At 44.6% G+C, this 21948-nt stretch overlaps 1 protein-coding gene across 1 annotated transcript in view; it reads right to left on the bottom strand.

Moving 5' to 3' along the window:
* Positions 1-21948, bottom strand: part of KNTC1 (kinetochore associated 1) — a 792142-nt gene that overhangs the window by 193758 nt on the left and 576436 nt on the right. The window contains exons 43-46 of the mRNA XM_082256649.1: positions 14052-14161; positions 13761-13965; positions 13244-13333; positions 11438-11609 (exon numbers count right to left, since the gene is read on the bottom strand). Of these exons, the coding sequence (XP_082112775.1) occupies positions 11438-11609; positions 13244-13333; positions 13761-13965; positions 14052-14161 (577 nt within the window). The remainder of the gene's footprint in view (positions 1-11437; positions 11610-13243; positions 13334-13760; positions 13966-14051; positions 14162-21948) is intronic.

Below are 21948 nucleotides of genomic sequence, written 5' to 3' on the forward strand. Positions count from 1 at the left end.
CCATGTTTGGCCCAATTTGAGTTTTTGGAGATATAAAGGACCGCATATATCCCCTGGAATATAGCTGTTTATACAAGGGAGATATAACCGAGGAATCATAATGGTACATATATGCCAATAAGGAGGAAGGAACAGCATACTGAGACATACAACTTAAGGCTCTTTTAAAAGAGCATTGAGGTGAGCGCTTAGGACACCTAGTGGGCACCGCACGAAAGAGCACCTGCATGCCAAATTTGGATAAAGAAGATTTTGTTGATCACTATATATTTATATAATTATTTTAAGGACACTTCAGCACTTTATTTGATATCACCTATTTAGAGCACATTATTAAATTTTGAAAAGGTCACGGACTTATAACTTTATATACATGTTTTCACTATATATTGTATTGATATAGTTGGTTTTACTAAGATCAATTTTAGTTTAGTCCATTTTATCACCTATTATATTAATTGAAGGATTTATATCGGATTGTATTTATTTTGCACATTGAGACACATAATTTTTGAATATTGTATTTAAGAAGCACTAAGGCACTTTTTCACATATGTATATAATTTTATCTATGTTGTATTAAGCACTTTAAAGCGCGGTACTCCCCCCAACTATATCACCCCGGTACGACCACTTAAAGGCAGCTGACGTAGACCTATGTCAGTTTGCGTTAAGTGGTTAAAGTCCATAATTTTGTCTGGTTGGTTTTCCATCAGGCATTTTCCTTGTTTTCTGTTGTCCTTGATTATGGCACGCTGTTGGTAGCTCACCTTTGTTTTACACAGCCATTAATGTCTAAACCGCGGGCAACAAAAAGTGAGTACACCCCTAAGTGAAAATGTCCAAATTGGGCCCAAAGTGTCAATATTTTGTGTGGCCAACATTATTTTCCAGCACTGCCTAAACCCTCTTGGGCATGGAGTTCACCAGAGCTTCACAGGATGCCACTAGAGTCCTTTTCCACTCCTCCATGTCGACACCATGGAGCTGATGGATGTTAGAGACCTTGCGCTCCTCCACCTTCCATTTGAGGATGCCCCACAGATACGCAATAGGGTTTAGGTCTGGAGACACGCTTGGCCAGTCATCGCCTTTACCCTCAGCTTCTTTAGCAATCCAATGGTCATCTTGGAGGTGTGTTTGGGGTCATTCTCATGTTGGAATACTGCCCTGCAGCCCAGTCTCCAAAGGGAGGGTGTCATGCTCGGTTTCAGAATGTCACAGTACATGTTGGCATTCATGGTTCCTTCAATGAACTGTAGCTTCCCAGTGCCGGCAGCACTCATGCAGCCACAGACCATGACACTCCCACCACCATGCTTGACTGTAGGCAAGACACACTTGTCTTAGTACGCCTCACCTGGTTGCCGCCACACACGTTTGACAGCATCAGAACCAATTAAGTTTATAGCGGTCTCATCAGACAGGACATGGTTCTAGTAATCCATGTCCTTATACTGCTTGTCTTCAACAAACTATTTGCGGGTATTCTTGTGCATCAGCTTTAGAAGAGGCTTCCTTCTGGGACAACAGCCATGCAGACTAATTTGATGGAATGTGTGGCGTATGGTCTGAACACTGACAGGCTGACCCCCCCACCCCTTCAACCTCTGCAGCAATGCTGGCAGCACTAATACGTCTATTTCCCAAAGACAACCTCTGGATATGATGCGGAGTACGTGCTGTTAAACCGCTGTATGGTCTTAGCCAACATGCTGCAGCTTGGTTTCAGGGTCTTGGCAATCTTCTTATAGCCTAGGCCATCTTTATGTGGAGCAACCATTTTTTTTTCAGATCCTTAGAGAGTTCTTTGCCATGTTGAACTTCCAGTGACCAGTATAAGTGTGTGAGAGCGAGAACACCAAATTTAACACACCTGCTCCCCATTCACACCTGAAACCTTGTAATACTAAGGAGCCACATGACTCCGGGGAGGGAAAATGGCCAATTGGGCCCAATTTGAACATTTTCACTTAGGGGCGTATACACTTTTGTTGCCAGCGGTTTAGACATTAAGTGTGTGAGTTATGTGTGTTGAGTTATTTTGAGGGGACAGCAAATTTACACTGTTATACAAGCTGTACAATCAATACTTTACAATGTAGCAAAGTGTAATTTCTTCAGTGTTGTCACATGAAAAGATATAATAAAATATTTACAAAAATGTGAGGGGTGTACTCATTTTCATGAGATACTGTATATATATATATATATATATATATATATATATATATATATATATATATATATATATATACACACACACACAAACCGTACACGGTACATATACACATACACTCACACACAGAAAGAAAAGAAATAACACATTTGTGAAAGTGAAGGGGGTGAGGGATTGAAAAGAAAAACCTATCTTTTTTTAGTTAAGTTCTGATTTAAAGCGAACTCTGGCCAAAACATTGTCCAGATAAAAAAGCCATATCCATTCCTATAACAATCTTCGCACCCTTTGCGTATTTATTCTATAGTGGTACTGTAACCAAGCATGAAACAACTCCTGTACTTTACACCTCTGTTCTCTTCTTGTGTAAGGTGACTGGTCATGTATTGCCCCCCCCCCCCCCACAGGAAACTGCAAGCAGCTTGTAGAGGGAGGACCTACTGGGTCCCACCCACAGCTCTGCTCTTTGCACAGGCTGTGTATGCATGACAGTAATATCCAGATTTTTAAAAATATTTGGCACACAAAATGGTTATATATCCATTGTAACAAATGAGGATTATCTTTAAATGAAAGTTTTCGTGACTCAAACTCAGTTGTATATTACTATAACTATTTATAAAGAGAAGTGTAGCCTGGCCAAACAGACAGGCACAGAGGACAGCATCTCTGTGGCATTGCAGGCATGATGTAGCAGACACAAGGACAGTTTTTCCTTCTCATCCATTGTTAGAAACAGAAAGTCTTAAACCTTGAACTTGTTCACATGATTACTTTAATCAAGACTCTTCTTTACTATTCTGTTAGGGTTTTAATAATGGTGCGGATGTCTGTTGCTAGAGTCATTTTCCCTCTTCAAAGTCCTCTTTTGGCTCTATTGGGTGTAGCTGGGTCCTCTGCCCTTTCAACTGAAGTCTTTACCATGGTAACGCAAGACTTTATCCAGTATTCAAACTTAGATTGCAGGGTTCCCGCTCCAGCAGTTTCTGTATCTAACCTGTCCACAACCTTAGCAGCTACTGAGCAATCAGGGAGATAGGGTCTGATACTGAATTGCTCGACTGAGCTTACCTGAAGAAAAATTGGATTTTTTTACTCACCGTAAAAAACATTTCTCTGGATTCGACGGACACAGCGCTCCATAAATCTAAACAGGGTTCCATCACCTTCTGCAGGAGTAGTACTAGGCAGAACAAAAAACTTTGCCACACCCATGGGATGTCTTCAGCTGGCATATAACCCTATCTCTGCTATAGGTATTCAGTTTAATAGCAAGCAGTATTAGCATTAGCAGTATAAGTATCAAAAACTCCTTAGAGGGGTGGGTGCTGTGTCCATTGATGAACTCGGAGAAATGAAGCTTACGGTGAGTAAAAAATCCCATTTTCTCTTTTGTTCATCGACGGACACAGCGCTCCATAAATCATAACTACAGGGACGTTCAAAAGCAGTGCCAAAAGTAAAATGACTGGTGGGGAAAAGAACTTAAGGCTAAACACAAGAAAGAGCCCTAACCGGGTCACAGGAGCCCCATCTGAAATTAAATAAAAACACCCCTCAAGAGGGAACAGCCTCAACAGCAATGTGAGTTCAAATACACTCGCGCCAAAGAAAAACAAAACAAATTAAATTAAAACTGCTGCCGCTTCAAGCCGCTAGAGGCCATATGATGTATATAAATTAGCTGCAATAAAATATGCTATCAGCAGCGCAAGTTCAAAAATCAATAAATGGTTTACTAATCATAGTGCGATATTAAGTGAACATAATCACTTAATAATAATAATAATAATAATAATAAGAGTAATAATAAAGTGCTCTGTGCAAATAAATATATAAAAACAGAAATTGGAATATAAAAAAATAGAAACTGTGCAAATTCAGTCCAAAAAAGTCCAACATTAACAGTGTGCTGGGCACTTGATGACAGAAGGCCCAGGAAGTACTAAGCGCCCGAATAGAATGTGCCGTGACAGGCGAAGGAGGAACCTGACATTTAATAGAATAGGCCTGAGTCACTGTCTGTCTGATCCATCTGGAGATGTTACCCGAAGAAGCTGCAAGCCCTTTCCTCGGTTCTTGTGCAACCACAAAGAGCGAGTCTGACCTCCGAAAGCACTCCATAGCTGCCAAATACACCCGAATCGCCACAAACCACATCCAAGGTATGCAAAGCAAATTCCTTAGGATGAGCCGGCTTGGGACACAAGGAAGGCAACACAATGTCCTCATTCGAATGAAAGTCAGAGACAACTTTGGGCAGGAATGATGGATAGGGATGAAGAACCACTTTATCTCTATGGACCACTAAATAGGGAGTACGACAGGATAGTGCCGCCAACTCCAATACCCTGCGGGCCGAGGTAATAGCCACCAATACCACCAATGCCACCTTCTGGGTCAACGTAGGCAAGGGAATCTCCTGAATATTCTGAAATGGAGATTTCTGGAGAACCGAGAGCACAAAGTTTATCCTCCTCCCACTCGGCCTCTGCATAAAAGGGCCGGGTGGGAGCTCCGTCGTTTTGAGTGGACATTCTCATGCGTCCCTCAGAACGAGTGCCTGCTTGCGCCGCAATCCTGTGAAGGCTGTGATCACAGGACACAGCCAAGACAAGATCAGGATACGGGCGATGTGATTGACCCTCCCGATCACGTGATGGCTGTGTCTAAACACAGCCTTCAGAATGAAAACAGACGCTTGTCTCTGTGACAGTTCTCCCCATTGAGCTCAGTGTCCGTGTCCGCCGGTGGCCAATCAACATCTGTCAATGTACCACCAATAAATAAATAATACATTTAAAGCGTCCCCATGCTCGCGTGTAAAGGCGAACGCACACATTGGTCCCGTACGCATACGTAAAGAGCGATAGCACCACACGTGAGGTATCGTCACGATATATTTTTGGTAAAAAAAAAAAAAAATCTCAATAAGCGTATTTTGATTGGGTTGGGCAAAAGTTATTGCGTCTACTAACTACGGGAAAGATTTGCCATTTTTATTGTCTTTTTTTTTTTACAAGTAATGGCGGCAATCTGCGATATTTTGCAGGATTGCGACATTGCGGCGGACAGATCGGACCACTAACTGAAATTTTTGACACTTTGGGGGGGGGGGGTTGACCAGTGACATACAGTAATCACTGCTAAAAATATGCACGGTTACTGTAATAATGAAACTGGCAGGGAAGCGGTTAATACTTTTGGGGTGATCAAGAGGTTAAATGTATGCCTAATGCTTACTGACGTGTGTGTGTGTGTGTGGGTTCTGTGACAGGCAGACAGGCACAGAGATTGCAGTTTCAGCATAGCTCTGTCCCTGCCTGTCAGTGAGAAGATCCACCTGCTTTGTTTACATAAGCAGGTGGGTCTTCTCTCTGTTTCCCGGACAATCAGGGGAGGACGAATTGCTGCCTCTCCTCCTCCGGCCAGACTCCCGCTATGTCTAAACACAGCGGGAGCGCACCGTCAAAACCCCTTTCGCTCCAGTCATGTAGTACTACGTGACTGGACCCAGGGGAGCTGCACTGCCGCAGTAATATTACTGTGAGCAGTTGGCAAGTGGTTAAAGTGTGATATGTTTGGTATCCATTTACCCAGCGCTATGCCAAGTTTTATATTTTACTGAAAATGTGGGTATTATATTGTCTCTGTGTGCTCTGAAATTTATTAAAATGTATTTATGCATTAGTAGGTTAAATTGCGTTCGAAAAAACTGCTGCGCAAATACCGTGTGACATAAAAATTTGCAAAACCACCATTTTATTCTCCAGGGCCTCTGCTACAAAAAATATATGTTTGGGAGTTCTAAGTCATTTTCTAGCAAAATTACAGATTATACTTGTAAACAAAAAAGGTAAGAAGACAGTCTGGTCTAAAAAGTGGATTATGGCTGAAGGTGCTATTTGGATGTTGCGCTTATCTATGTGTTATCGCCATATTCCGGAGGAGTAGCAGAATGTGTTTTGGGGTCTAGTTGCAAGTAAGGCAATGCCATGTGTGAGAAATAACCTAATATGACATTTTTGTGAAAAAAAAAAAAAATCTTAATTTTCCAAAGAATTTTGGGGAAACATTACAACATCAAAAAAACTCGCCATGTCTCTTACTGTATAGCCTGGACTGTCTACTTTCCAAAAAGTGTTAATTTGGGGGGGGGGGGGGGGGTATTTGTACTGTCTTGACATGTTAGGGCCTCAAGAAATTAGACAGGCCATTAATACATCAGGTGTGATCAATTTTCAGCGATTGGTACCATAGCTTCTAGACTTAATAACTTTTACACAGACCAAATAATATACCCTGATGTGGGTTATTTTTACCAAAGAAATGTAGCAGTATAAATTTTATGAAGAGAAATTACATATTTGCAAAATTGTAGAACATAAACAAAGAAAAACGCACTTGTTTTTCAAAATTTTTGGTCTTTTTCAGTTGTAGCACAAAAAATAAAAAACCCAGTGGTGAATAAATACCACCAAAAGAAAGCTCGATTTGTGTGAAAACCGTGACCGCGTAATTGTCATTCATATTGTAAAAGCGCTGAAAATTGGCCTGGGAAGGAAGGGGGTCAAAGTGCCCAGTATTGTGGTGGTTAAATCCCACGGCACAAAAGAGACCGCCCTTGATAGTACTCCAGGCCAACTTCTGCTCAATGCCCCGTTGAAGAAAATTCAAGATCCGAGCCACAGAAAAGGAGCAAGGATAAGCGCTTATCGACTGACACCAAGAACTGTACGCTTTCCAAATGCCATGGTATATCTTGCTAGAAGTCGACTTCACCATAGTAGGGATCACTGACCTTAGGTAGTTTGGACGTCACCTGAACCTTTGCAGGAATTATATTCGCACAAGGAGACTCAGGGCCTAAAAACCCGTAAAAAAGACAAACTTTGCCCCCCTACTTGGTACCCCAAAAAAGGAACATTTTGTGGATCTCCTTGACACACATGAATGAGGTCCACAGGGCCAAAAACCAGCGAAGATGTCCTCCCACCCCAGATATGGGTAAGGGCAGACCTTCATGCTGAAGGGGTCTTGTCTGCGGGTCCGGAGAAGCCAGCTCTAGGCTTACCAGACCAAGCTTGGACCCTCCTGGGGAAGACTCTGGAGAAATATCGATTTCACCTGTCTGCAGCCCCGAGAGCACAAAAATTGGATTTTTGACTTGCCATAAAATCCATTTCTCTGATGTTCATTGACAGACACAGCTCCTGATCTTCTGTGTATAACTCTAAGGGTTATAATGCCTCCTACAGGAGAAGGACACTAGGTAGAAAAAAAGTCTGGCTACACCTATGGACAAGCCCAGGGGTTATACTTCCTCTATCTGCAATAGGTACTCAGTTTTGTTACAAGCAGTGTCAGAAGAATTACAACTCCACAGAGGGGTGGGTGCTGTGTCCGTCAATGAACATCAGAGAAATGGATCTTGTTAGAGCGAAACTCGATCTTGTAGCCGGACCATATGACTTAGTGCAGTGGTCCTCAACCCTGGTCCTCAGGGCCCACTAACAGGCCAGGATTGCAAGATAACTAAAATACATCCCAGGTGATATAATTTGCTGCTCAGTGATTGCAGTATTCTAGTCTGCATCTCCCCAAGGTAATACTTAAAATCTGGCCTGTTAGTGGGCCCTGAGGACTGGAGTTGAGGACCACTGACTTAGTGGACCCACGTGTCTTGTACCAGGGAAGTCCACGGGTCCAGAAACCAGCAAAGACTTCCCCCCCACCCCTGATATGGGTGAGGGCGCACCTTCATGCTAAAGGAGCCTTGTCGGCAGGTCTGTATAAGCCCGCTCTTGACTTGCCAGACCAAGTTCGCTTGGATCCACTGGAGGCGGCCCTGAACGGCTTTGATACCGCCCCTGAGGGACGAAAAAAACTTCTTATGAGCCGAGAAGGATGGCCCACAGCTATGACGAGGGTCCTTGCCCTTACTAGCCTGTGGAAGAAAGGTACTCTTCCCCCCTGTGAGACCCTTAATGATGTCATCCAGGGTAGCTCCAAACAGGCGATCTCCTTGAAAGAAGGCCTTTTTAGAAGTCTGGTCTGCAGACCAGCAAATGAGCCAAAAAAGGAGCCACTGCTGAAACAGAGAGCCTAGCGACTAGGGGAGCCGTATCCAAAGAGGCATCGCAGATAAATTGCAGCCCCTGGACCAACCGGTCCGCCAGCTCAGTAAAGGCAGTTCGGAGCTGCTCCCCCTCCAGATCACGGCATAAAAGCTTAGCCCACTCGGTCAGAGTTTGCGACATCAGTGCAATGGTGAATACCGGTCTCAGTGCCCAACCAGCCAAGGTGTACATATTGCGGGCCACAGCCTCCGCCTTCCTGTCAGGGGACTTTTCAACTGGAATCATGGTTGCTTTTTTTAATCTGGAGACCGGATTGTCCACCACCATGGAACAGTCCACTTTTTAAGAAGGGACTCCTCATAGGGGTACCGCACAGCAAATCGCTTAGAGATTTGGCAGTTCCCACTCTTTAGCAACGTTTCTGTTTCTGTTAAAATAGCCGGGGTAAGGATACCCCTTTGCTGCTCTGGATGGCTTGTGAGTGCCAAAGGGAACCGACACCTCAGTCGCAGCTTCAGCTGCGTCCTCCATTTTTAAGGTCTCATGCACAGATACAATCAGTACATCCACCAGTGCCTTTTCGTGCGCGGTTGCAGAAGTGGAGGAATCATCCTCACTATCTGAGAACTCAGGGCGTGTGGTAGCAGACCCAGCACAGTACCCACGTCCGCCGAATCAGATTTAGGATCTGAGGAGAAGGATGAGGCAGGGGACGCTTTTTGATAGCTCGTTGCTAAAAAACCACCTCCAGTCGGGACACAAAGGACTCCAGGACTGCCGTTAGTCGATGGATGGTTGGGACCAGGATGGCCCTGCAGCCTCTGAGAGGGAATCAGGTGGGGAAATGTTCTCGAAAGACTCCATGAGTCAATAGGGGACCCCACAAAAAAAAGGTGTAAAAACACTGCTAAGGGACACCCCCACCGCTCCGGCAGCACCACTCAGTCGTCAGTAACTGAGCACCTAATCGATCATTAGCAGAGACGGAGAGGACCCCGCCAGACTCATCACCCAGCAGAAACAGGCACCTGCAGCCACCAGGAAAATCTGCACTTCACATGCGGCGATCAGGAGGTGAAAAGATCAAGGACTCAGCACCAGGGGATGAGGAGGGGCTCACACTGCCAAAATCGCGACCCACAGGGCTCCACTCTCATGGCCACCGCTATTTTCAATAGCAAATTACCCCAAAATGGCCGCCGGACTACACAAACATGGCTGCCGTGCAATGAGCACACTGGCTACAGCAAAATGGCAGCACAAGTCTCCCAGGGTTGGTGGGGGTGGGGGGCTGTCAGCCAGGAGGAATGCCTGAGACCTTGCAATGTGTGTAACTTGCAGGCCAGCCCCCGTCTGGTGGGGCTATATTGCTGCTGACCTAGCACGGAGCTGAGGTCTGTGCGCAGCAGCGAACAACAAATCGCTTGTGGGTCAGCTTGGTCAAAATGAACTGTGTAAAGTGCATCAAAAGCTGGGGTTTAGCTTTAAGTCCAGAAATGGTCAGACTCCTGCTTCTCCATGAGTGTCGTGGGGCTGATAGTAGCCTCTACAAGACAGTTTACTTTGCCCAACTTCACTCCAGACATCTGTACAACAATATGCTGTAATAATGGGACAAATCGGACCTGGACAGGCAGTTTAATTTGTCTCCAAGGATGAGGCTATCCCTGTCTTGGTGGCCCATATCTGACTCTAAAGTCAGGAAAGTCCTTTCCTGTGGTTTTTTGAAAGATTTTTATGATGGAAGCCAACATGTTGGCTTAGGGAGGAATCCTCAGAGAGCAGGGGACTTGGTTGTCCGAGGGATATTCCTGTCTGAAAAACATTCTGGAGCTTCAGACAATTTGACTGTCCCTTTAGCATTAGGCAAACCTGTTGAATGAAAATTCAAATGTGGATTCAGTTGGACAATACCTTGATAGTGGCATACATCAGCCGTCAGAAGTCTCACTGCCTCAAGTGAGGTAGAGCGGATCCTGTCCTGAGCAGAACGGCACATTCCAGCCTTGTCAGCAGTGTACAGTATAGGCGTAGACAAATGGCAGACAGGTTTCCTCAGCTGCCACCACATGGACCCAAAGAGTGGTCCCTACACCTGAGGGTCCTGTGTCACAGATGGGGAACATGGGATGTGGACCTCCTGGCCTCGAGGTTCAGAGATCCTGCTTCAAACAATTAAATCCGAGAAAATTTCAGTAATTCTCATTGTTCCAGGTGGATGTGGTATGCCGATTTACTGTCCTGCTTCTCGGTCAGTGGCTTTAACATCATGGCCGTAAAAGCCCAGGTTCGAAAGAACAGAGGCTTCGCTGCATCTTTAATTACTAAAATGACCAAGGCTGAATTCCACTTCCCTTAAGGGCTATCATTTGGCTGTGGGATGAAATCTCCACTTGCAGATGGGTCTGGATCAACATTTGAGTCCCAGCATGTTCTCTGGTTTCTGCCAGGTCGATATTCCTCCCACATCTGGCAGCTTCTGCGTAAGGTCTTTCAGATGTCTCTATGAGCTGCATACACCCCCCAGTTTTATTTTGTTTACGTTGTTTGCTTTGTAGTTCACCCCTCAGTTGGACTGCTTTTGGATGTCCTGAAGGTTTAAAACTTCCTGTAAACTATAATAGACAAGAAAGAAAATTTTTGTACTCAATATAAAACGCTTTCCTTGGTTTCTATTGAGGGACACCTTGTGATCATGCTCTCATTATGGCTTTGCTAGAAAATATGGGCATGCTGGTAGTAGGAGGGTTTATACCCTGGGCTGGCCCACAGTTTGTTTGGCAGTGTCTAATCCACCTACAGTAACAGTATAACCTGAAAGTTTAAGACTTCTTGTTTCCCTCAATGGACTCTAAGAAAAATAATTTTACAGACCAAGTACAAAACATTTTTTTTAAGGAGTGTCTATTTATAGAAAAATGAGAATTTTTGAGAAAGAAATTCAATTTTAACGTATAAAGCAAGCCTAACTTTATAGCCCCATATCTGTGGTGTAGGTTGCTAGAATGTTGCACTTCTGAGCTTTTAAAAAATTTTGCTTCAGAAGGAAATATTGAGAGGCAAAACTTAAGTGGCTTGAGGATGCTGTTTTAATATCATAACTCCAGATGCCATGATTACAAATTAATTTTAATAAAATCTGCTTATTTATATATCCACATAAATACTTGCAACTTACATATGATGGCCCAGAAGCTTGAAGCGGTTGTGAAGAAAAGCAAATGGAAGGGTAGTCTAGTGTGCGCAGCACTGGACATTGCAATGCCATGTTCCAGTATGTACTGGTGCTCTATATCAGCAGGAGGAGCAATCCTCTTATAAGATTTAAGAAGATTAACCAAATTTAAAGCCTACAAGTAAAAATGAGAAAATATAAAACATATTAAACAACTAGAAAATACATAGAAACAGCCATGAAAAGCTCAGTAAGTTTTTGATAGCTCCTGAATAAGATAGAGGGAAATACTCAGATACAAAAGCAATGACAGATGTAGACAAACAAAAAAAAAATCCTGTGGCTTTTAGAGCCCATTCACACTAGCGCGACTTGTGAGGCAACTTGTGTTGCCCCAGGTCGCTTGACATAACAAAAGCAATGTTAATCAATCAGTGCCGTCTTAATTGGCACTACTGAAGTTGCTCCGACTTCAGAAAAGGGTCCTGTACTACTTTGAGGCGACCTGTGATCCGACTTGTCCCATATACTTCAATGGGAGTCGCCTCCTTATCTTAATTGACACGACTTGTTATCAGACTTTCCAGGAAGAAGAAAGATTAGCCAGGCATTCCCCACATTGCAGCCATGCCTATAATGGAATATATATACCATTACATATTATATTATATATAATATATTATATATAATATATTATGTATATATATATATATGTAATGGTATATATATCCCATTATCTCTGCTTGGTCTGTGTGAGTGGCACTGGTGGACACAGATAAGTGGCACTGGTGGACACTGATTCATGGCACTGATACGTGGCACTGGTGGACACGGATTCGTGGCACTGATACGTGGCACTGGTGGACACTGATTCGTGGCACTGATATGTGGCACTGGTGGACACTGATACGTGCCACTGGTGGACACTGATTAGTGGCACTGATACGTGGCACTGGTGGACACTGATTAGTGGCACTGATACGTGGCACTGGTGGACACTGATTCGTGGCACTGATACGTGGCACTGGTGGACACTGATTCGTGGCACTGGTGGACACTGATTCGTGGCACTGATATGTGGTACTGGTGGACACTGATACGTGGCACTGACACGTGGCACTGATACGTGGCACTGGTGGACACTGATACGTGGCACTGATGGACACTGATACGTGGCACTGATATGTGGCACTGGTGGACACTGATTAGTGGCACTGATATGTGGCACTGGTGGACACTGATACGTGGCACTGGTGGACACTGATTCGTGGCACTGGTGGACACTGATTCGTGGCACTGGTGGGCAGTGGCACTGGTGGACATATACGTGGCACTGGTGGGCAGTGGCACTGGTGGACACTGATACATGGCACTGTTGGGCAATGAGGAAATGAGTAAAATAAAACAGAAAAGGGGAATTAGGTCACAACACATCATATTCTGATTGGCCAAATACAAAGTCGTCTAGTCCTGCAAAATAATTCACAAATCGTGGTAAAATCGCGGTAAAGTCGTGGTAAAATCGCGGTAAAAAGTCGCTCCGACATTGGGCGACTTTATGGTCGTGGTAGTGTGAACCCGGCTCTTAATATTCTAAAGTAAAACGCTAAAATATAATTAATATGCTAATATAGCATAATTTATTAAAACTGAATAAATAAATAAGTATATCACAACAGAATAATAAAAGCACTGTTATGACCATATGTCACCTACGAATTAGATCAATAATATCACAGTAATATGACTAAATAAAATAAAACCTAAACATTTTGAAATTTGGGACTGGGACCACTGAGGTTACTCTACCTGACTTAGCTGGATACTTGTATTCTTTTCATCTGCGGCCATTATAACTTGCAAGGTCCCCTCAATAGTTTCATAGTCATAGGGATCCATCTGAAAGAGATAATATTATGAAGTGGACACAAGGAAACAATTTAGTGATTTTTAATGGCAGAGCAACAGAATGGCCACATGAATTTTTCATACTTGTAATACACATGGACAAAATATATTTGTTTAAAAAAAAAAAAAACCCTTGATGTGAATCGAGTTAAAGGAAACCTGTACTGAAATCAACACATAAGCTGCTATTTCTAACCTACTTCTGAATTCATTACCTAGCTGTATTTATTACATTCATTACCTAGCTGTATCTGGGCTACAGTATTTTCTGGCCCAAAACAATCATAACGCAATTAAAGTTAAACAATGGCAGCTACCATTTTACTTTTAGAAGATCACATTTGCCCCCTGCTTTTGAAGCCCATGAAAGACTGCAGTGCATGCAAGTAAAAAACTATAGATTTATAGAACAGTTTACCTTATGTAGTATACCCGTAAGACTAATAACTAGGTCTTCTGTGCTATTTAGCAGAGGAATAATCGCTTTCACTTTAGCCACCAGCTGTGCATGCTGTTCAGAATCCCCTGCACAATCTTCACGGCTATGTTTCCAGCTTGACCCAGATAGAAGCAGCGTTTCTATGTAAAGTTGGAGTGCAGCATCGCTATCTAACATAAATGTACTTAAAAAAAAAGTTTAAAGAAATTACTGTACATTCCTATAACTGGGGACAAAGCAGCTCTTAAAAAAAACTAAGTAGCTATTTACTTGCAATATTTAAGTATGAGTGCTGTATCCACACTTGAATTTTGAACTAATGTTGAAATAAGCTCCTTCTTCTGTTGTGGTCCCTGTCGGAAGGCAGACTGGAAAGAAATCTGTAATATAAATAATCTGAATCAGAGTGATAGAAACAGCATGTATTATAAAGTATATCCACAGTACACAGACTGCTTTATTCAATAAAAAGCACAAATAAGAAGCTAAGTGCTAATTCTTCAGAGCAGAAAAGTTAAACCTTTCCCACACAGCCTCAGCGTCCCATTAAGCACGTCTTTATGTCCAGGGGTGGGAAAGATTTCCTAATCACATGACCACTGTGATTTACTGTCACAGTGGTCACATGAATAGGAACCCATCCCACCATCTCCCAATCATAACTAGAAACCAAGCACTGCCTATGACATCTTGCCCACTGTGATGGGAGCGCTCTCTCAGCACAGAAACCTTGGCCATCTCCATAGATGCATATGTGTGGCACGTGGGCTTGAAAGTTACATGGCGGCAAGAGTTTAAGCAAAACATTCATAGGCCACTTCGTTCTGGTATGACTTGAGCAAAACTCATTCAGATTGGTTGCTCAAAGTTAATGTACTTGAAGCTCAGCACAGAGGAAGCCAATTATTGCCTCTGCTGTACAAGATCTATTGCTGTGGATCTAAATAGACATAACCAGAAAGCATCAGTTGACTGGTAACAGAGAGAGCAAGCGCCTGCTAAAAGATACAAATTTAAAAGGATTGGGTAAGTTAGGTGGGGAGCAAGGAGGGGAAAAAGCTTCAGTTAATTAAAGGAATTAGGTCTGCTTTAAGACTTTTGTTATTTGCACCATATAATAAAAAAAAGTGCATTTAACAGACAAATTAGGATTTTTCTCATAACCTGTAAAATGCATTTCTTGGCATACATCACAGGACAAAAATGTCAATACAGTAGTTATTAGTACATAAGTTCTGCTACCACCTTCAGGTGAATGGACACTGGCCTGAAAAAAAAGCTCAGCAAAATCTTTTGTAACAAGCAACGAGGGGCACAAGTCACACCTGTGCCCTTGGTTATACTACAAGAAAAGGAATTTACAGGTAAGCCAAAAATGCTAATTGCTTTATTGTACATAATAGGACACAGAGGAGGTATTAGTCATTACAGCACTTGATATCCCAAAACAATGAATCTGAGGGGTGAGCAACACAGCAACAAGGCCAACAAGCCCAAATCCCCAAACTGAAATGAAAGCCAATTGCAAAACCCTTTGCTTAAAACTGGCGTCCACAAAAGGCAAATACGTCAACCTGGTAGAAGTCTGTAAATATGTGGAGAGAAGGCCAGGTAGCAGCCTTACAAATTTGGACAAAAGAAGCTTGATGCTGAATGGTCCAGGAAGCACTAATATGTCTAGTGGAACGGGCCTTAACCAGGGAAGAAGGAACTTCAGCTTTGATCTCATAGGCCTGAGAAATGAGCGCACAATCCACCTGGAAATAGTGGATTTAGAACCTGCCAAACCCTTATGAGGTCCCTCAGGCAGAGCAAACAGGGAATCAGACTGTGGAAAGGGAACCGTAGACTTCACATAAATGGCCATCAGCCTGGAGGACAAGCGCTTTCTCTTTTAGACACTTAGATACAAGACAAAGGGATGGAAACATAATGTCCTGATTCAGGTTAAAAGAAGAAGCCATATTAGGAATGAAAGAGGATTGAGGCCTCAACACCACTGTACCCTAGTCAAGAAACAGGAAAGGTTGCCCCGGTAGAAAAAAGCAGCTACTCCAAGACACTGCGGGCTGGGGTAAAGGCCACCAAAAAGACAACCTTGTGTAAGAAGCGACAAAGGGATCTCTTGCAGGGGTTGAAAGAAGAAAACTGCAAAACCGACAAGACCAAGTAAGATCCCACGGAGATAGAGGGTGTTGCATAGGAGGAAAAAGCAGAGTAGCACTCTGAACAAAAGCTTTGGCTAAATAATGAGGCACAACAGGCCTCTGGAAAAAAAAAGCATGACCAAGGCCAAGATTTGTTCCTTGATATTATGAATTATCAAAGACAACTCTAAACCAGACGAAAAGAGCTAGAATCTGCTTGGTGACATACTGTTCAAGATGGGACAAACTTCCCCCCAAGTCATCCAAATATAATGGTACACCTGGGGGATTGACTTTCTAGCCCTGCAAACGTGAGAAATTACAGAGTCTGAAACTACCCTGTCTGTTAGAACCTGGGCTTCAACAGCCACGCTGTCAAAGCCAGCGACCATAAAGCAGGATGGAATATCTGACCATAAGACAGCAGGTCTGGCCAATCTGGAAGAACCCACAGCTTTGTTGCTAAGAGGTATATGATTGTTTGCACACTTTGTTCTTCTTGGCCAGGTGAGTGAAATCAGGATCATAGGGACACCCTCCACATTTATCCTGATTAACAGGTGGGGAAGGAGTTGAAGTGAAGGGAAAGCAAAGATCAGAAAGCATGGTTTATGTATGCTACCACAGTGTCATTGCCTGATTTTACACTTACAGGGAGACCCTGAAGGCAGACAGACAAGTGTGAGAGCGAGCCATATTGCCCAAAGTTTCAGGATGTTGATTGGCAACTTCTGACGACCACGTTCCCTGAGAGCTTGTCCAAAACACCTCCCTAGCCTAACAGGCTGGCATCTGTTGTCAAGAACTTACACTTCATTTGAAGGAAGGAATTCCCTGCATCCAGCATGAGTGGATATTCACCATTTCAGAGCTAATCTAGTCTTGGGAGTCAAATGCATTGGCTGATCTCTCGAAGGAGACTACCATCTTCCCAGCACTCTCATATATGTCCAAATTGAGGGACCTTCCACTGTGGAAACAGTATCCTTGCTTGAGATGTATTCTTCAGATTTAGAACTCAACCAAACTTCTCTAGGGCTTGTACCGTCATCTAGACATTGTGTGTCAGTCTTCGATGCAATTGCTCTCTTAGGAGCAAGTCATCCAGGTATCCCACAGTGGGACTCCCTCAGGAGTGGGAAACCCTGGGAGTCATAGATGGTAACGTAACAAACTGGTAGTGGTGAATCTCCACTGCAAGCGCTGGCTGCTGCGGTCAAGAAATTGAGATGTGTAGACAGACATCCATTATGTCAATTGATGCCAGGGAAATCCCCTGATAAAAGGGAAACAATCACCAACCAGAAAAAAATCCTGATTTTTTTTTTTTTTTTACAGGAATTTGTCAAGACCTTTAATTGCAGTACTAAAGCCAAAAACAAACTAAAAATGGTCTAAAAATGCTCAGACACAACCCAGCAGTAACGTTGCAGGTGGTAATTTTGGGATCTTATGCAGCCTTGACTAAACCTTATATACAGAGGGCGTAAAGTCACGGTCCCTAGGTAGCAAGCTAGGGAGGTCTATAAAACTGACTCCACTTTTTCTCACTATATACCCCTGTGGGGTAATCCGAGGCTTCAGCATCTCTTCTGCATAACGGAGCCTCAGGTTTGGGCCCTTAAAGGGATTGCTTTTTTGAAATTTTCCCTTTCGTTCACTGACAGACACAGCTCCAAGTCTTCAGACCATTGGGTATTATGCTGTCTCTCTTCAGGAGTAGGACTAGGAGGAAACCTTTTTGGTTACGCCCCTGGGGCAGTCCCAGAGGGTACACCCACCACTTCCTGCAGTAGGACTCCCGTTTTTTTTTGCTTAGTCAGGAGTAAGGACCTGGCTCTCTGCTGGGATCTGCGGTCCTTGCATTTTTTCCTAGTTAAATGGAATTTTTTTTACTTTTTCTTTATTATTTTTGTTCTGTGTGAACTATAAGCAACTATTTCTGTGTGAACGCACTGGATATTCTAGATCCTTACGGTCTTCCCAGTCTGGCCTGTGAGCGCGACAACTATTAGCTCCACGCTAGGATGGCGGCGACATAGCCCCACTGGACAGCGGCTGACCGGCGAGTAAAATACCTCACAAGGTCGCATAGCCCTGGTCAAGACAGCAGTCATGACCTGAGTCACAGCGAACATCAAGCCGCAGCACTCCCATTCCAAGATGTTGCGGTGGACTGCTGGGAGTTGTGACCGCCTGGTGACTGTGGCGAGTAGTGTCCCCCTCTCCTTTCCTGCGGAATTGCTAGGGTGGTCGCGGGCCCCCCCTGGGGATGGTAGGCCCCTTTTGTGTCCTTCCTTCTGGTCTTTCCCCCTTCTCCTTTGCGGGGTTCCCCCCTAGGTTGGTGCCCTCACCTGTCCCCCCCGCCCCTTTGGGGGCATTGGTGAATTTGGGTAGGGGGGGCTGCAGTGTGCTGGGCTGGAGGAGCGGTGGGTGATGCCGCTGTCGGCCCCCTACAGGGCGTGTCTGTACCTGGGTGCTGCAGTGGGGCCCTGGGGGGTCCACTCCAGGGGTTTGAATTTTTCCCTGGGGTCCAGGGTCCCATGCAGCACCGCGTGGTGCCGCCATTTTGCCGTGGTCTCTGTATTCCCGGCTTTTGGCGGCCAGGTTTGTGTAGTCCAGCGGCAATGTTTGTAGTTTTCCCATAGAATTTCAATGGGGGCCATTTTCCTGTAGTCTGATGCAGTGCTGAGGCTGCAGGGGCCTTTAGTGTGAGGTCAGCTTTTCCTCTTCCTTTTTCCAACAGTGTGGCAGATCGTTTTGGCGCTCTCCAGCTTGAGTGGCGAGTCTCTGGGGATATCTATCCTTCCCCTGCTGTATACAGCACCGAGGGTGTGCTGATTCTTGTGGTGCCCCAGCGGTGCACAGGGAAGAGGGGCCTCCCATTTTTTTTTTAATGTTTTTCTTGCTGAGCAGCACGGTTTCTTTTAACCTTTTATGGTCATGGAGCAGGTTTCACCACCTGATCCACTCCTGGGAGATGCCAGACCCTCTGGATCTCAGTCTGCCCTGGCAGCCATGAAGGCAGCCCTGCAGTCGCTAGTAGTCAAAGTAGATATGGCCCTACAAAGGAGATCTGTGCCCCCCGCCTTCACCTGTATCCTTTGCTTCCTCAGATTCTGAGTCAACCCACTGGGTCTGCATCTACGCATGCTGAGTGCTCTAATAGTGAGGATGAGTTCTCCTCCTCTGCAGCCCCGCATAAAAAGGTGCTGGTGGAGGCCCTAATTGTGGGCGAAACTTCAAAGTTGGAGGACTCAGCTGAGGATGAGTCAGCGACGCAGGTGCAAATTTTTCAAGGTGACAAAGGTGTTCCCCTTTCGTGCCAATTTTGACGAGATTGTCACTAGTCAGTGGGGTGCCCCGAAACGCATGGTTGGAATACCTAAGCATTTTGCTAGGAGATATCCCTTTGAACAGTCTGTTCTGAAGAAATTACCGGTTCCACCGTCGGTGGACTCTCAGGTTTCCAGGCTAAATAAAGCCACACTTTTGGTGGTGGCGGATTCCCCGTCTTAAGGACCCCATGGACAAAAGAGGAGGCTCTGGTCCGGTACCTCTTCACCGTGGCTGGTTCCATTTTGAGACCGGTGTTTGCCATCACCTTGGTATCCCAGACCTTAATGTAATGGGCTAAGATTTTGCGACAGGATCTCGAGGGGAGTCAACACCCTTCTGAGCTGGCGGATCAGTTGATCCAAGGTTTACAGTTTATCTGTGATGCATCCCTGGATGCGGCCCCCTTGGCCAGCAGGGTTTCTGCGACAGCGGTGATTCTTTGCCGCATGATCTGGTTAAAGTACTGGTCGGCTGACCAGACTTCTAAAAAGGTGCTGACTGATCTTCCTTTTGTAGGTGACCGTTTGTTCGGTGCCTCTATGGAAGAGATCATTAAGGGTCTAACAGGGGGAAGAGTACATTACTTCTGCAGGTTGCAAAGGGCAAGGAACCTCACCGTAAGCGAGGTCCCTTCTTTTCAGCTCCCAAGCGGCCCTTTTGTCTGTCTGGTTCACAGGAAAAGGGCTCGAGATCCACCTGTAAGAGTGGGAGGCTGCAAGAGATTCTGGTATGGTAAGTCAAAAGCGGGCACTTCTGGTTCCGCAGACAAGCCTTCTCCAGCCTGAAGGGGCGCCCTCACCCGCGTCTGGGTTGGGGGGACATCTTTGTTTATTTCCGGATCTGTGGACCTTGCTCATTAGGGACAAATGGGTCCATGAACTGATTCGGTTTGGTTACAAAATCGAGTTTCAGTCCTTGCATCCGGCAAGGTTCTTTCCTTCCAACTTATGACAGGCTCCGCCCCTATACGTGTTCCTTTATGAATCGACTTCCTATTTTTTCAGAAAATTGAATTTTTGGTTGGTGCGATGTATTCGCTAATGTAGCATTCTCTTTCTGCGACAAACCCTGGACCTTGAGATACCTCCTGAGAGGACTCGTCTACTGAGGAATCCTGATCCTCAATAGCTTCCACTTCTTCCTCCTCCAGTGGAACTTCCTCTGATGTCTCATCCTCCCATAAAAGGGGCGGGGTGCTAAGAGGAGCACCCTTGTTTCCAACCCACGCTAGTGAAAACTTCTGAGAGCTGATATCGCAGTCTACAAATAGCTACAGAGAATTCCTACCTTGACACAAAAATGAGGATTGTGCCCCCGAAACCGTGGAGATACCAGATAAGAACAGGGATTCAGAGCCAATCTGACCCATAGGAGAGCTATTGCTTCTCACAACCTCTCTGCCTGTGAGAACTCAGGGCTTGATGAGGGATGACAGGCCTGTAAACCAGCAGGAAGCAGCCACTTACCTTTTGCCTATGCCAAAACACTAAATTAACAGTACCTCCCAAATATACACGTGCCTCTGTATTTGCTGCACACTGACTGAAGTCAGCTCAGTTAGTAGAAGGCAGGATGGCTGCGATATCAGGAGAATGCTGTTAAGTAGTGTGGGCAAGGAAACCCTATTGAAGTGAAAGGTTTACAAACCAGCTTTCTGGCCATAGCTTATACATCACCCCATAAGGGGAAAACATGTTCCAATGCCATCCTGTGCTCTAAAACACCCCACACAGGAGGTGATTACCAGTTCATGCTGCAAAGCCTATTAGGACCAAACTTCACCCATCACCATAGGCACTTGTTCCCCCTCCAGGAGGATCACCGCCCTCAACCTATGAAGCAATGAAGCACCCTGCCAGCAAGTTCACAGATTATGCTGTACATCAGAAATAGCTGCAGGATCCAGCCCCAAATGGCAGACATTACAGACCATTACTGCTCCTGAATCAGCCCATTACTGCTCCTGTATGAGGGGTCTGGGTACAGGTGCTCTCAGCCTGTTGATAGTAGCGACTGATCCAGGAAGGGCCCACCTTTGTCTGAACATGGGTGTTAGGAGCATGCCCTGAAATAAAGAAACAGTCCCCCCCTCTCCCCCCCCAAAAAAAAAAAATGTTCTGAGAGGCTCAGGAAAGCATCCTTCACCTTTAGACATTAGCACAGTGATGGCAAAACTTGGCACCGCACCCCATATGTTTTGGAACTATATTTCCCATGATGCTCAACTACACTTCAGATGTAGTTCCAAAACATCTGGGGGTGCCAAGGTTTGCCATCACTGCACTAGCACAAAACTGAGGCTTAGCTGAGCTGGGAGGAGTTATGCTGGATTGGGATTACTGGCATTTTTCTGGCCAGTGTCCATTCACCTGCAGGTGGCAGGATAAACCATACAGTAAAGACTACTAACTCTTATGTGTCCAGTGTAGTACTATAAAGAAAGGTGCATTTCTACAGTACCAAACATCCATTTTGATATGGACAGAAAACATATCTAAACAACTGTTCAAACAGCTTTGAGGTACAATACAGGCAAATGTATAACACCATACTTGGGACAATTATAAAGTCATTGTTTGTCTGTATCGAATCAGTTCGTTTATGTGTGGTTGGTGATTAATGTTCATTAGAACAGCAAGAATTCCTAAAAATAGCCAATTTGAGATTCAAATGAAAGGAAC

Source organism: Pelophylax lessonae (genome assembly GCF_965119305.1).
Source record: "Pelophylax lessonae genome assembly, chromosome: 1".
NCBI lineage: Eukaryota > Metazoa > Chordata > Amphibia > Anura > Ranidae > Pelophylax > Pelophylax lessonae.